At 36.3% G+C, this 16,612-nt stretch overlaps 1 protein-coding gene across 1 annotated transcript in view; it reads right to left on the bottom strand.

Annotated features, from left to right (window-relative positions):
- ADAM10 (ADAM metallopeptidase domain 10) overlaps positions 1-16,612 on the bottom strand; it is a 38,993-nt gene that overhangs the window by 9,131 nt on the left and 13,250 nt on the right. Inside the window, exons 3-5 of the mRNA XM_057382761.1 lie at positions 9,819-9,937; positions 8,293-8,451; positions 1,206-1,309 (exon numbers count right to left, since the gene is read on the bottom strand). Coding sequence (XP_057238744.1) covers positions 1,206-1,309; positions 8,293-8,451; positions 9,819-9,937 — 382 coding nt within the window. The remainder of the gene's footprint in view (positions 1-1,205; positions 1,310-8,292; positions 8,452-9,818; positions 9,938-16,612) is intronic.

Here is a 16,612-nt window from a genome sequence, read left to right as displayed (position 1 = left end):
TTCACATACTTTGAATAATCTTAGCAAAAGAACTCTCTGCATTTCATTTTATACTACAAAATGCAGTCAGTGTTACATAGTCTTTTTCAYTCATGTGATCTTTGGAATTTTCTTTTTCATATTCCTTTTCTAAGATAAACAAACAGTTGGTAGATTAGGAAAGAAATAGCACTGGCCRAACTTAACTGCACCTTCCCTAACACCCGTTATTTCAAACTGTAATTACTTCAGTCAGCTACCTCAGCAAATAGAAGTACTTCAGCATGGAATAAAATGGGACACTGAACATGAAGTTGAAGGAACACTGGTTAGTCAAAGTGGTATTTAATAACACATTGGCCTTATAGTGCCATCAGCCAGTAAGTACTATCTCTTTATGAAGTTTTACAAGCAAATTTTTAGGAAAGCATGTTATTGTTACCAATGCWGAAAAGTGCATTAATGTTGACAATTTCTGGAGTCACAACATAAATAAGCTAAGTTGCTGACTCTATTTAACAAGCCATATTGCATCGTTTTCTTGATATATATTTAGCTGACACCACAAAATTATGCCAAGACTTGGAATGCTCAGAACACAGCTCAGTAGAAGAGAAACTTAGTAATTTGCTGGTGGGAAAAAAATATTTCATGACATGTGGTGCAAACCTGAAGTCAAACCCACAGTGGGACTCTACCCAGGTACACAGGTTCCTTCCATAGGACACTTACCTCTCACAGCCAATCCGTAATGTCCTGTAACCCCTTCAATCTTACAGGGTTGTTAGGAAGAACCTTCAACCAGTATCACTTAATTTTCCACTGAAAGCACTCAGATATCCCAAGTGTGTTAAGTTAACATAACCTGAAAATCTAGAACTTACTACCCTTTAGAACCAATGTATTACTTGGAGATCAAGGGATCTTGAAACTCTTCCATCTCAACTGCATATATTCCTCATTTCAAGCTTGATTTCCACATCTGTCTAAAATTCTAATTGTTGAAAAATTTGAGATTACGTAGGATTCGTTAAGACTCTAAGTAGCAAATCTATGCTACAGAAGCAATGAGAAAAAGAATTTTGAAGATTTATGTTAAAATAGTAATTTAAGTATCTCACAATGTGGAGGGATGATGGCTCACCAAAAGTAAGAGACAACATACAAGAAATAGGAAGTTATCACACTAACTACTAATCAACATAATCCATTAGCCTTTGGTGTACCTCTGTTGTTGGTTCTTCTATACCAGTCATCTGGTACTTCTGCATTCTTTCAAATACTGAATGATCTGCACAACCTCCTTGTGGTCCATATTTATGTGGATATTCTAAAAAGAGGAAGGCCAGGTTAAGTTTTCAAATTCCAAATACWAGTCCAAAATATGGCTGCATCACTGCAACTTACTCAGTTTGTGTCCAATATTGTGCATGTAGTCTGAGGGAAGCATTAGAAGAGTCAAGGTTTATGCAGCTCTTTTTCATGATACATTTCTACTAAGACATTCTTAGTTTCACAAACAGAACAAAACTGATATTTGCTTCTTAACATTATTTTCTCAGSCAGTACAAGAAAATATGAAGAGCAGTGTCTAACGTAAGAGAGAGCTTTTATTTACACATCTGTACCCACTTGCTTCAACTAAAAGCAGCCTTCAAAAAAATGAAATCACAATGGAAAATTATTAGAGATCAAATATACTAAAGACTTCTTGGATAAGAGAAAGGGGTTTTATGCTACTTGGTAAATGAACTAAAAAACCTAACATTCTTGGAGGATTTTATTATTTTGWTCACCTTCCACAGATTTTTGGGAAGTTTTTCACATTATGCTACTTAACTAGCAATATATAAGAAGTGAAATGCTAATGSATAGAACCGCAGTATCATCTGGGCATGCATTAGTTAAACTTGCTGGAGATGTAAACGAGTGAAAATATCCCACAATCACCTGTTTGACAMGGGCAACTCTTGCAATAGTTGCCAGTGCAGACCTCATTGCACAAGGGAATGTGCTTCAGACACACATGCTTAGGTTTTACTGTCAGTATGYATCACAGATTTGTAGCCTGTCCTTGCAAAAGCTTCCTTTAGAGATGAGAAATACTGAATAGTTATCCTTTCAATTTCTTGGCAGATTGGATTCCCTTATACATTGGTGCCCAAGTMAGAAAAAATGGAATACAGATTATGGTAGCCACAAACTAAAATATTCAACAAGCCAGTTTCTGTAGKGCAAATCACATTTTTAACATCATCTCAACAGAGAGCCACTTTTGTCACAAATGTGCAAACTTTACAAGGTTTGTTGTTTTTTRGGAGCTGTTGGTTGGTTCGTTTTTTATTTTTGTTTGGTGGGGAGGTGTTTGTTTTTTAAAGACCGGAAATCCAGATTCAGAATAAACAGAACAGACAYGTAAGAGTTAACTTATAAAGCCTAAGCACCAAGGGCCAGATGCCAACATTATATGCATTTCAGGTGATTTTGCACTGGACTAGCTCTAGTCTGGGCTGTGAAGTCAAGGCTTGGCAGCAGCTGGAACACAGCAGATGTGCTCCCTTGGAGTATGGTTTCTGATATGGTTTCATCTGACAGCTGCCTTTAATTACCTTTGACTCTTATGCCTGTTCCCTGCAGTCAAAATGCATGATCCTGCTAAACTACTTCAAYAGAAAGCTTACCTTGTAAGTTTATTTCACGACTTTCTGCATATTAGTTTCCCTCATTTCAATTTCTACCACCACACAAATACCACTTTTGACCTGCTGTCTCATCACATTCCTGCCAGCACAATTAGCCCTAGCACAGTGCCAGAAGAATGGAGAAAAAAAGAGAAACAAATGCTCTTACTGCAAGTCACCTCACCCAATTTGCTCCAGCATGGCAGGGGAACATTGACTTGGTTACCACTAATATTAACAAAAAGCACCACTCTGTTGGAGTCACCTTGTACTTTTTGGGAACCTGTTTAGTATCACTAGATTGGAGTTACAAGCAAAGAACTGCAGGTATGATCCTTCCCTTCTCCATCTCCACCACCCCTTTTTCCTTCCACAATAGCATTAAAAAATTCTACTGTATTTAGTCTAATGCAAGTTTTCATTACCTACGACCTGACTTCACACCACTGACTATTTATGTCTGCAACAAGAGCGGGTTACCCAAGGGCAAGAGCAACGACTCATCCTGCCTTTCCAGCACACACTGTCCCTGCAGAAAACCACTGTACCCTGAAAACAGCTCCTGCAGGAGCCCCACTCTGAAGCAYTATGACAACTGACAGAACAGAACTGGAAATAAATGTTCTCTGTGTATTCACAAAATAATCCGTCTTTTCTCTCTATCTTGTTTCCCAAAGATGTTAGGAAATCCCTTAACACATTTTTTTTGTATTGACTGCCCGCAATTCAAGTATTTCTCACTTCAAAAGTAACAATCTAGTAAGAAACACTTTAAAGCCATAGAAGTTACAATTAGAAAAAAATGAACACAAAATAGCCTGCAACAGCAATTGCCTAAGTTTTGCATGTACTGGAAAACACAAATCCCCCATGGACAGATTTGAAACCACCCTGTTAATAACAGGAGACAGGTAATACTGGACAGTTCACTTTGGAACCATTTCTAACTTACAGGGAATGTTGCATATGAAGTTTTCATTTGCTAAATGTTAAACTGCCCCCAAACTGTGAAGGCACTGTTCCCTCTTCATCTTTTGGGACCTCCTACTTCCATCATCCCCTGCAGYAGTTCCATTTTTCAATTTCTGAAGCTAAGCAAGAACTACACAGTGCCAGATGACTTGGACAGTTCTGACCCACAAGACAGAAGTCTGATCCATGTTCTTGTGAAGCTTTTCAATGCTCTCAGATGTGCCAGCTTTCTGTGCTGCCTACTGCCAGCTCTTTGGGATTGAGAGCTTCTTAGCCTATCCCTACCACAACCCTGTCAAGTGGAAAGGAAAAAAACATGCCTTCATGATTGCTTACAATGAATGCAGAGTTGAGGAAAAAATAGAAGACTATTTTCCAACAGAGCTACACCAGAAGAGGTTAATAACAGATTMAATCTTCTAACTACAAAAAAATCATTAGGCAAATAAACCAATTTTTTTCTTTTTCAGCACTGTCCACTTTCAGTTTTTGTACATCCTGACAAAATGTTAAAAAAAAATAAAGAATTAAATAACAATAAAACAAATAAAGAATAAAATAACAATAAAACTAAAAACTACTCACAAAATCTTGTCATTTCATACTTTCTGACCACAATATCTTATTCTAACTGGATGGCATTTGATTTTTAATGATATATACAACTCCAGATGCTCAAAATGTTGAATTTTTTCCTTTTAAGAAGGTGCCCTACCTTTCACAAAGATATTTCTGAACATTTGGTTTTTCTTCTTCTAATAGTAAATAGTAATGATCTATTAAGCATWTAGCTTAACTATTTAATAATTGGATTTAGACATCTGGGGCAAGGATGACACCAAACTTCCATTACAAATGATTAAAAGACGATTCTTTAACAGCCACAGAGATTTGCCCAATACTAGCAAAAGCAATAACATTCAAATAAAACTCAAATGTTAGCAGATACAAAAAAAAAATCCTTATAACAGATTTCATTTGCAGCACCCTGTGACACCRTGCTCCCATGAGAACTGTCATCACAATGTGATAAAAAAGAAACCAAGTTCTCATTAATAACAGTCTCCAACGGTCAGTCCATTCAGCAGATAGGGCATTGCAAAATTACAAACCACTTTCTGTTCTTAGTTGTACAGCTCTTCCAAGGCCATAAAGACAATTAAGTGACCATGTCAGTTTTCCTGAAAGGAAAAGGATTTTCCTGTATAATGTTGATCTGAAAAAATACTGATTCTGTATTTTACATTACGAACTCAGGGAAACCTTGAAACAAATATGATTCAAATAAAGTAAATAAAAAATTCAAATGAAATTCAAATAAAATCCTCATCCTTAAAGAAATGTATACTAAATATCTTAATGTAAACAACAATTTGCATCTTTCTAGCCCTAAATTATAAAATGGTATGAAAAAGACTGGTTTAGAAACTAAAATCATTCAACTTGTGTTTCAAGTCATGAATAGAAGGCTGCCTTCCACTGGTCACCCGATCCACTGTAATAAACAAAAGCTGCCTTATAAAGTTGACAATATAATCCCCATTTACAAAACAACTTTTGTTTAACTACTGAAAAAGAACTCATTGAGATGCTAATCATATGTTGCATTGTGRTTTCTGAAAAGCACTAAAAAGCATATTGTTTCAAAAGGCTGAAACATGGGTGACCAAAAAAATACCCAAATTAAAGCAAAGATGACTTTTTACCTCAGTCTCTCYGGAGTTAGAAATGAGGTAATTTTTGTTGCTTTTGTCCTACATAAGATAGTAGCAGTTTGACTATTTCACAAGAGTTAGCTTTAGATTGGAGCATTAACAACAAATTAATAACAAAGCTACTATCAAGCTTAGCTTTTTTGAGTTGTTGGCTTTTTTTCTGGAGCTGCATTTCAATGCAAAAATAGGTCTCAAGAAAGACAAAAATAATTTCGCTTCAAAGGCACTCTTCAGATGAAGACCAAAAGTTGTATACTCCAGATATTTGAGACAGAAGAAATCCTAGAGGCACCAATGATCCCAATGACTAAAGCGACACTATACAATCAGAACACATGCACATCAGACTGCACTGGCAGCAACYAACAGGAGTGATGTGTTTTTAAATAGTGCTGCTTAGACTTCACTCCAAGATGGGCTATTTTCAACCCTGCTGAGCAAGCAGCAATGTTCAATCACTCACTGATGTGGAAGCCATACTGTACTGYTTTAATGTGGCTCACTGGAATAGACTTAGACCATCCCCTCTGATAATGTGATTGGAATCTAAGTGATGGTTTTGATACACTAGACTCAAGAGGAAAAAAAAGGTAAGACATACCATCACCTGAACATACTATCACCTGAATAATTAAAAAAACACCAACATATCTGCTCCCATTCACATTAATATGACATTGGTTATTACTGATTTCATCATTACTTTTTCCAGTTCCCAAAGYGATCCATTTACTCTTCCAACAGAGATCACTCCTACAAATGCAACAATAATTTTCATAAAATCAATTTATCTGCTTCCTTAAGGCATAGTTCTATTTCTGTCAGTATTTGATAACAGTGAAGGGTATTTTTAGTTGCTCACTATTTACAGCATAAAGAACTGGGACATGAGACAATCTTCTTGCTTGTCTCAATCGTTGAAAACTGGGCACTTGCCTTCACTGCCTTGTTTCTCTTACTTAGCTMCTCCCCCTCTTTTCAACAACAGGGTTAGTTAATAAAACCCTTTATGAAGCTGACAGTGACCTATTTACACAAAATCCTAAAAAAGTGGAAGTCCAGTATTTCCACTAACAAGCAGTGAACTGAACTGTTCAGTGAGACCTATAAGACGCAACACAAAACTTAAAAGTATGTGTGAATTATTCACAGAAATGTTATGAAATATCTATCTTACAGTTTCATACCAGACTTTTGTAACTTTTTTATTACTTTTCCCTCACTACTCTCCTGCTACAGCAGCAAAGCCAGTAATACTCCAATTGCAGTTAACAGGGAAAACTGCCTTCTCCCCTTTGAACTGACTTCCCCCCTGATGAACTGACCAGCAATGCTCTGTAGAGATGAAAATGAAGSTCATACTGCAGCTTCTCTTTGAGAATCAAAAATATGGTATCCTATCCTATAAAGTTATTCTCAAGTATGGGTGTTTAAGCTCATTTAAGCACCAGGAAAACATACACCTAGTCAGGAAACAAATTCTGTTCACAAATCCAGTAAATGCTTTCATTCACAAACTCCTTAAAATTATGAAAATTCTATTTGATTTTGGGTTAGTAATCATATTTGCAGAATGAGATAACAAACATATTTGCTAGCTGACAGCAATTTTAATACACTCAAAGACAGCACACATACTGCCACTGAATGTAAAATACAAAAAACCCACCCAGATTTGCTGAGTTTTTAGTAGAGAAAGATCACTTCTCTTCACTGCATTCACACAAGARAAGTAATCAAGGAGAGCAATATGCAATAACCCTGTTTTTTCACTGGCTTACAGCACAGAGAAAATTGTAATATAKAAAGCCAAATCACAATCAGAAATTTTCCTCGTGTAACTTCCTATTCTTTGACTCTTCTTTTCACAATGCAGTCTCATTACAATGTACTTTGAAAATGATTTATACATATATCATCATCAGAGTGGTTCAAGTCATATCTAATGATCTAATTCAAGCCTCCTCATCCAATTCCAAATGAGATTTCAAACTCAAGTCTTCTAGGATTTCCACGACAGCCTGATGAAAAATGTTTTTAAATGAAGTTATGGTTTTAATTGATTTTTAAGCAAGACTGGAGTCCTGAAGTTAGCTGGAAAGAGTTTGTTAGCTTCAAGAACCAAAAGTTAATCTTAAACTGACTCCACCAACAGCTACTTGGAAGGATTCAAACTTGGAATCACAACTCTACTGCAGTACTTTTTAGGTTCAGTATAACGTAAGATCAAACAAAACTGATTTGTAAAACATCTGAATGATTCCATATTACATCTGCATAGTCATACATAAATAGGCAGGTAGAGTGCAGGAGAACTCTGGTGCACCAGTTCTGAAGATGTAGAAGGATTTCACAGTACTTTTTCATACTTCTGAGCATTTTCAACTAAAGCTAGATTTCCAGAGCCATAACTGTCAAATTTAAGTAGCATTCTTTGTACACATCCCTCAGCTATTGTGTAAAATGGGACACACTGGGTGCTACCATGTCTTCTAAAGAGCTCTCTGAAGGCACATGTGATGGACATACGCAGGGGAAGCTTTTATTTCACACAAATATCACCCTCACAAGATACAGGTAACCATTTAGTGACTTGAACTTTTATTATCTCTTTACTTCCAGATCACATGGAAGAGCCATCAGTACAGATAATTTTAAGAATATATTTTTCAAAAGAAACATATATGCATTGGGTAAGAAATGTAGAGCTTGCACACTTAAGCCTAATTGCTAAGGATTTCTTAAAGTGGCAGAATGAAGAAGACTCACTTTGGTTTGCCATAGGTCTCTCTCACACCATAACTGCATATAAATCACTTGAGGACAGCACAATTCACAGTGTCATACACAAGCAAAAATCTCACTTGATGCTTATAAATGGTTTAAAGGCTTTGAAATTTAATTTWAAAAAAAATTCAACGGTAGCACAAAAGGGAAGTACTCACTGATATCATCTTCATGATAAATGACAGAGTGGAACGGTAGCTTTCTGTCCTTTATGTATCTCTCTGCTGGCTCAATATAAAAGGTCCCACCATGAGTTTGGATGAATCCTTCAAATTTTCCATCAATAACAGACCCATGAGTAAAACTTCCCTGCTCACCTGTTAAGGGACAAAGTGCATTAGCTTTTKCATACCCTTCAAAAGGCTTTCAGCCCTGTGCAAACTTCAAACATCTCATTACCCAAGGTGTTAAGCTCACTGCTAATATGTGATACTTGCATAATTATCCTGATCGTGTACTTCCCAACTGCTAAAAACCTGCATGAATTCTGAGGTAATAAAATTCTGGATAACAGCAAAAGACAGGTCTGATTTTTTAAGACTCAGATTATCCATCAGTAAGACATACAGTTACAGCAAAATCAGTCACTAAGTTCAGCAGCTTCCCAAAATCAGGTGCATAAAGGACATGTTTGAAAAGCATATAATGAAGAATTCAACTCTATTTTAAAGCTGTTACCTACACAGCATGTAATTCTATAATCAAATCCAGTCTTTATACATCTGTTCATGCAATTAGAAACATAAAATAAATAATAGAATCAGAGCACATATGAAACTTTGAAAGCTTGGAAAGGAAGACTTTTCTATATTCAAGACAACCATTTTTCTCTTCAAGCACAATCCTTTTAGAACTGAACTTAGGTTTAAACCTGGCATAGAGTGAATTYGTATTTGAAACAGTCACAATTGGGAAAAGTACAACTGTCAAAGTTCAATCACYGACTGCTACAACATGTGACATCCCAACAGCCTTCCCCATACAAAGGATGAAAGATTACTCTGCTAGAAGAATGTTTATATACTCCCCCWTTGAGGAAAGTTCAGTATCACACTATCAAAAAGCCTTCTGACCTACTCAAAATAACTTGTAAAYTGGTCTGCCAAGATGCATAAAGCCTGGACTGTGTTTATTGCTTTTCAAAGCTGAAAATGCTCACTTCAAGACCACAGAACATTGCTAAGAAAGGTATTCAGGAAAATCAAACAAACACTACAATGAGAGGCAGGGTAAATCTTAATCTGTTTCTTCTTTTAATCTGCTTTTAGTTCTGTAATTCTTCTCCATTTTTAATCAATTTTATCTTTTACAGTTACTGACATCAGGTATATTACCCTTAATGATGGTAGTTCTGCATTTCCTCTAGTCATTTAAATTAAGAACGGCACCTAATTTCTTTTTTCTTCAATGCATACATTTTTTTAATGCATCAGACTTCTTTGAAGAGTAAGTTTATAAACAGAGTTGAAATTCAAGTTTTATGGATATGAAAATTATTAGATAAARTACTCATTTGTTAAGTGTGACTCATATATAAAAGCAGATGGGAGTTTAAATGTGTTAGATGCATAATTAAAGTTTGACAATAATCTAATAATACAAATATTAATTTTCTCCATGTACTATTAGAAAATTCCTATTTAAAATTGCTACACTTGCATCCATTTTTAAGTGTTATACTTACCATAAATGTGTCCAGTGTAAATATGGGAGGTATCATAATCAATCACTTGGTTTGAAATTTCTACTTTAAAGTCATCACTAAAAAGAGATGTATCTCTTTTCATTCGGAGGTTGAATTGTCTAAAGTGAATAAAACAAGATGGTAAATTGGCTTTGAGCTTCAACTACAAGAGCATTAAACAAAATACTTCAAAACAACATTTTTGTGCAAACAACTTGCAGACCTTGTAAAATCTGTTGAAAATTTTTATACTGTACAAGAAGTAGGCCAGAGCCTAGAAGGATTTTTTTTTAAGAAAGGTTATTTAGATGCTCTCAATATAAGTAGCTAAATTTACAAGTTTTAAGCCAGAAAACACATTCAACACACAATTCTAAAATGCTGATGTGGATTATACATTTGTTCCCAGTCCTTCAGAAGATACTGAGCAGCTTCAGAGAAATGCAACTATTTTACTTCACAGCACTGTGAAGCAGAAGAGAGAAAAACTATCATTTATTTTAATTTCATTTAAGTAATGTAAATGAACGTGGGTGAGCTAATTAGTGTTTCAACAGAAACTCAAAAAATAAGATGGGCTACAACATCTAATAAAAATACGCAAATTGGTAGAGTTACATGAACAACTATGAAAACAGCTCTACTCACTGAATGATTGTGTTCAAATTGCAACATTACATATATTAATGCAAATCCGACTGCTAAGCTTCATATGAAACATTTTGTTTGTATCAAAACAGGAGTTTCATTCAAGCAAGCAACGTAACTGAAGTGTTTTGAAATGCCTGACATTATATGAACCCATACCTGTGACAACCATTCACTTGCTTCAGAATTTCACCTGCTATTCTCCTAAATTTTGTACAAACAATTGTGCAAATACAAATCATGGAGTTGTTGAAGCTTCAGCCATTCCAATATTATTCTTTCATTTCTTCCTATATTTTTCTCTTTCCACACAATGATGAAATTGAAGGAAATATCATAGTTATGTCACCAATTTGTTGCACAAAAAGTAACTGTGATAAATTGAGTACATCTGGGTCACAGACTTAATCTAAAAACCATGACCTGCAGAGCTGACCTTCACAGTGAAAGTTAGTATCCAACAAAATAACCTAGGCATTAAATATAATAGTGTAAAGTTGATTAAATCTGGTTACTTTTACTAATTAGCTGAAGCACACAAGATGTATCTTCAGTCTTCATCTGCATGTTAAATATGATACCACAGTCTTAAGCATTTTGAAACATTAAGATATACATTAAGATGCAAACTTCAAGATCAAAAAGAAGCTATGCCTACACTTAAAACCTGGGAAGGGCTGTAGTGACTCATGCTAACTATTCTGTAATGCAAACAGCATTTCACAATCAAATTACATTTATTATTATTGCCACAGTGTTAATAAAGCTTCAAAGCAAATACTCTTCTCTGGCAATGTGTCACAGGTATCTACTACGAGGTTATGACATTCTGAAATGTGGCTGAAAGATGGGGAAGGTTAAACTTCAGCAATTCCCTGTGCCTCAGGATTTGTGCCAAGCCCAGCAGTGCTCCTATCACAGTTTCAGCAGAGATGCATTTTACAAGGAAGATCCTCCTCCTGTTACAAAGGAAGGAACCGTTCACTACAGATGCACTAGTATACTGGAGCCATTGAGAAACAAGAATTATTCTTTTTCAGCTTCATCTTTTTACTACCTCTGCAACAAGAGTCCTTTGGTAACCCAGAGGCTCATGAGGAAGAGGAAATAACCTGACCAAGCATGGTAGGACAGAATGCTACAAAGATTATCAAATACGTTTTTTGTGGGTGGGGTGGTGGGCAGTGTGGAGACTTGAAGCCACTTTATGTGGCTCTCCTGGGCAGAAGTTAAAAGTGAACACTTAGAAAGAAATGAAGACCAACACTGATGAGAATATGACAAATTTCATTCAGGTACCTGAAACACTTATAATCATTTTGGTTATAATACACTGCTCAGGGTGTCTTACACATTTGAACTCCAGTTTCGATCGAGCTTTCACTGTGACTGATTTTTTTCAAGGATGGATCAGACTCAGTGCATCTGAATGGACATTAAACAGCTGGAGAGATCCTGGACCCTTTGGAATGTCTCCTCCCTTATCTAGTATTTGATAGGAGGCTTCTTACTGTAAGAAGTCCGTAATTCTGTCTCTGTGATGAACTGAAATACACACTAATCTCAGCAAGAGCACCTATCATGGCTAAAACTGCATTTTCCTCATGAAAGAAAGTAGGTTTTCAGGAAAAAAAAATATCAATCTATATAGCACTTTTCTTTCAGAATTGCAAACACAATTTCTTTAAAATTACATTTTTCTGGATGCATTCACGTACGTTTCAAATAAAACTGAGGAGCAGTTGTCTCTAACACTCAACTGCATCAGCAATTTTCTATAGCTTTGAAGTACACAGAGAATGCACGACTTCTCATGTATTAACTGAGATATACCAGCAGAATGGGGGAAAAAACCCAGGAGCTGATGTCAGCCTGAAGGCTGGTAATTTACCATGCTTAGCTTAGTATAACTCCAAGTACACAGATGGATGAGCCCTGGGCCTCAACTGTGAACCCATCCAGGGTATCCTCAATTGCTGCTCTCACCACTGCAAACCAGCAGCACAATCATGGTGCAGTCATGSACTACCCTCGGTGGCCACCATGTAGCCAAGCTTTAGGGCCAGCCTCAAGTTTTGCCTACACTTCTGACACCACAGGACTTGCTTTTAGCGGGGCAAGGGGAAACTCAGTGGAGCTTAATCAAGCTGGGAATGGTTGTTCCCTCTATGCGGGATACCCTTCCATCAACATTATTGTCAGAAGTTTTATGTACCAAAGTTTCACCAGTTTTAAATTTAGGAAGCCTGTATTTATTCTCCTTTAATTTTCACCCTCTTCCTACTTTCCACATTGCTACATAACAAACACTATAGATTCTAACACATGTTGCCAATTATCTTTCAATAAAATTAGCTTTWTTTGCAGGATTAGAGCTGTGCTTCACACTAACAGCTCTCTATTTGATTTCTAAACTTAGTTAAACTATTAGATAACCTGATCATGTCTCAGCTATTTTTAAACAGGTCTTTTCTTAGTCATTCAAACATGCTTGATGAGAATCAATGCAGTATTATCTGTCTGACTGTTCAACCTTCTAAATAATGAAATATTGACAAATATTCCTTCTTTCTCTCCCACCAAAGGAAGAAGACAACTTGGGACTGTGGGGGCAAAAGGGGCCAGGGAGGGTAGCAGAGTAAACAAGCATCTAYTCATCTCCGCTTCCAATAATTAACAACTTCAACAGATCACCAAACTTCAAACACATATTCTACTCTGACTTAAATCCAGTAACTTCATGATTTGTTCTGAGGACAGGAGACTGTAGGGAAGTTAAACAAATTTGTTTATACCATTACTGAATATGGTTTCTAAACTAGCCACAATGGAAGAAATAAGAAGCTTCAAATAAGCCTTTTGGCAATTTCCATTTCCACAGCATGCACCGAGTTCTCACTGCGAACTAAGCTACTCCCTAGCCTAGCTACACACCAGGCAGAAGATAACTAATTTCAGAAAAATAATGCCTCTTTTATTTACACACTTTCTACCTTGCAGAAAACATTTCCCAGCAGAAGTGATCTCTAGAATAGAGWTAAATCAATTAAGACCAAGTTTTGACCTTGCTTATTTGTTACTGCTTCTGTGCTCCATGGATCTGAATGTGTAAGAAGTAACCCCTGTATCCATATCTATAACCCCATATCCATATCTAGATATGGTAAAAGGACACTGCTTAGTTCCTATATGGTTTCCCCTTTTGGCTGTAGACAGAATTTTGATAAAACTTTTACCTACACATACATACATGTATATAATTATATAATCTGCTTTGATAATAAACTACATCTATATTAACAGCAGTACCCTGAAGGCTATCAGGAAGTAGATTTTTATTCCTCTTTAGCTTACCTCAGGGACACTATGCCCAATTTGCAAGTAACAAAGCAATTCAGTCATAATTAAAGAAAAATTATAATTGAGAGCACCACACTTAGCTAAAACCAGTACTCTCCCATGGCTCAAGTTATGTTGATCCTATACTTTAATCAGAGCAAGTGCTTGAAAGGAAAAAAAAAAAAAGCCACATTTATATATCAGCATTTGGTAAAAGGCACATAAAGGCTTACGTGCAAGAGCTAATACCTAATCTATTGTTCCRTTTATTTTTAATATGAGTTACCTTCTAAAATCAGTGATTTCACTACAATGGAACATCCAATATTTGGGTCTTTGGTACCAAGTCTGCAGACTTTCACAGAACTGGCAGAAAAAGCTGCTATCTGGTATATAAAATGGCAACTTGGTGCTTTCCCCTTTCTGTTTGTCCTCAGTCAAATTGCTGTAACTGGTGGCAGGCTTGCACAACCACTCAGTGACCAGAGGAGATTGCGGAGAAAAGAGAAAGGGAAAAAAGGAGATGGAGGAGTTACTCCACAGCTGGAAGAAGTGGCTGGGAAAATGAAACTGAAGGGGAGGGTTTGGTAGCAGTATGGAATGCAACTTCAGTGCAAGAGTCCATTTAGGTTCAGTCTTTTCTTCCCAGTAGGAACCAGAAAAATTCTCACAGCTTTGGCTCCATGAGCCTTCTCACAAGTCAGCATCTAGAAAATACTCTTCTGTGTGAGGTGCATTTCTTTTATCCTTACTTTTTCTACCTAATAACTCAACAACTCTCTTCTCAGAAAAATTGAAAGAGGGGGTCTATAAATGGAAGGGAACAATAAGTTGAGTTTTTCTTCCTAACTGCTTCCATGAGGCATCCCATAATCTACTCAGTTACCACAACACAGTCAAGATTCATTCCAACTCTGAACTACAGTAAATAGAAGGCATTTTAACAACCTAAAATGGGGTTTATACTACCCACAATTTTAAAAACCATAACATTTAAAGATTTTTTTCTTTTTATTGCTTTAACTTACTATTAAACCCACACACCATACTTCACTTAACTGATAATTCCCATGGTCCTGCTACTCACACTAAAGAAAACTTTTCTTTGAAGCTGCACATGATAGGGTCTCCAGGTTTATCACTCTTTCTTTGATCCACCTAGATGCACACAGAATCATCCCCATAATAAGTATTTATCTAAACCCCAATCTCTATAGCATTTCAATTCTCAGCCATCCCACCTAGAATGCTTGCAATGTATGTTTGTTTTCCAATAAGACCTCTAGGATGATCATTGTGATTATTCAGATGTCTTTCCTGACCTTCAGAAGTCAGACTTGCTAAGCTTGGTATTCTAAAACTCCACAATGAGGATGCAGCCTTCATTTGAAAGCATCTGCCACTGATAACTTTTGATACACAGAGCCGCAAACACAAAGTAGCTCAGATAACAGACACCATCCAAGTAGGATTACAAGTAGCTATATGTTGGCTAATTTACACTCTAAGAAAGTATCTCTCTGTCCTGAAGAGGATTGTGTACAGATTTTAAGGGCAGAATAGCCTTTACCGAAGGCTGACATTTTTTTCTGTAAAAATCCAAAACTTTCTCAGTAAAACTTCTTTGGGAAGTTCAGTACAGATTCTACTACTTGGTTTCCTGTTCATCAAAAATAATTTTCCCATTTGTATTTACATGAAGCTATTTATATGCAATGCCACATTTAACAAAAACAAGAGAACAAAAATCAGAAAACAGGTAAAGATGTACTAGAATAAAAGCACAAGCAAAGTTATTACATGAATTCAAACTATGAAAGCAATTAAGTTAGCTAACTAAGCTTTCTTAGTTAGACAAGTAATGACAGAAGAGAAATCCACTAATTGATAATATGAGCGCATAGCTAAGGTACATTCCTTTAAGTGTACTGCTTTCCATGTGAAGAACATGACTTTTTCAAAGCATGACTATGTCTACTAAAGTTTGCTGGCCAAGGAGTAGAGCTGTAAACCATTAATACCAATTTCAGCAGTACAGTGGAAACACTGCACCTCGGCTGGTCTGTCCCRCCAGTCCAACCCCACTGTACCAGGTGTCTCCTAGACAAACCCAAGCCAAACATCATTGAAACTACTGACATTACTTTGACATGCACAGGAAAGTTACCCTATTTAAAATGCTTCATTGTATCTCAAGCTGGTGCCAAAGACACTGATATTCTTTCAGTCAATCCACGTATTTTGGGGGGGGTGTGTCTGTGCTGTATTTTGCTTTTCGGTTGTTTTTCAGGGGGAAGGGCTATGGGGTGGGTTCAGAAATGATATTAAAAAAGTTCCTGGTATTAACACTATTCATTAACATTCATTAGCTTTATGTGAGACTTCCCTGGACTCAAACAACACCTTAAATTAACTCACACTAAAACACTCAATATAAACTGGCAGGTGGAAGAGCTATGATACACAACCAGGATGGTTTCAAAACTTCATATTCCTTCCAACTTGAAGCATTTTAGAAATAAACACATTTTGCACCACTGGGGAAACAATAATGCCAATTAATCTAATACATGGTTCATTATTCAAAAGAATTAATAAGGATTTGTAGCTTTGTTTCAGTGATTTTAACTGTCCTGCTAAGTCATTGTTTCAGCATTAAATGGTGTGGCTGATTCAGTCTAGTTCATGGCATTTATCATAACATGTTGAATTTTATATCACCAAACAACAAATATTTTGAAAAATTTCTATTTTTAACATTATATTGTGTCGCATCTAACTTTCAGGTGAATGCTAAACAGGGAATG

The sequence above is a fragment of the Malurus melanocephalus genome, unplaced genomic scaffold (assembly GCF_030028575.1).
Source record: "Malurus melanocephalus ecotype Western Australia unplaced genomic scaffold, MMel_1.1 scaffold_586, whole genome shotgun sequence".
In the NCBI taxonomy this organism is placed as follows: domain Eukaryota; kingdom Metazoa; phylum Chordata; class Aves; order Passeriformes; family Maluridae; genus Malurus; species Malurus melanocephalus.
The sequence above is the reverse complement of the archived record's forward strand: the minus strand, read 5'-3'. Positions and strand labels throughout refer to the sequence as shown.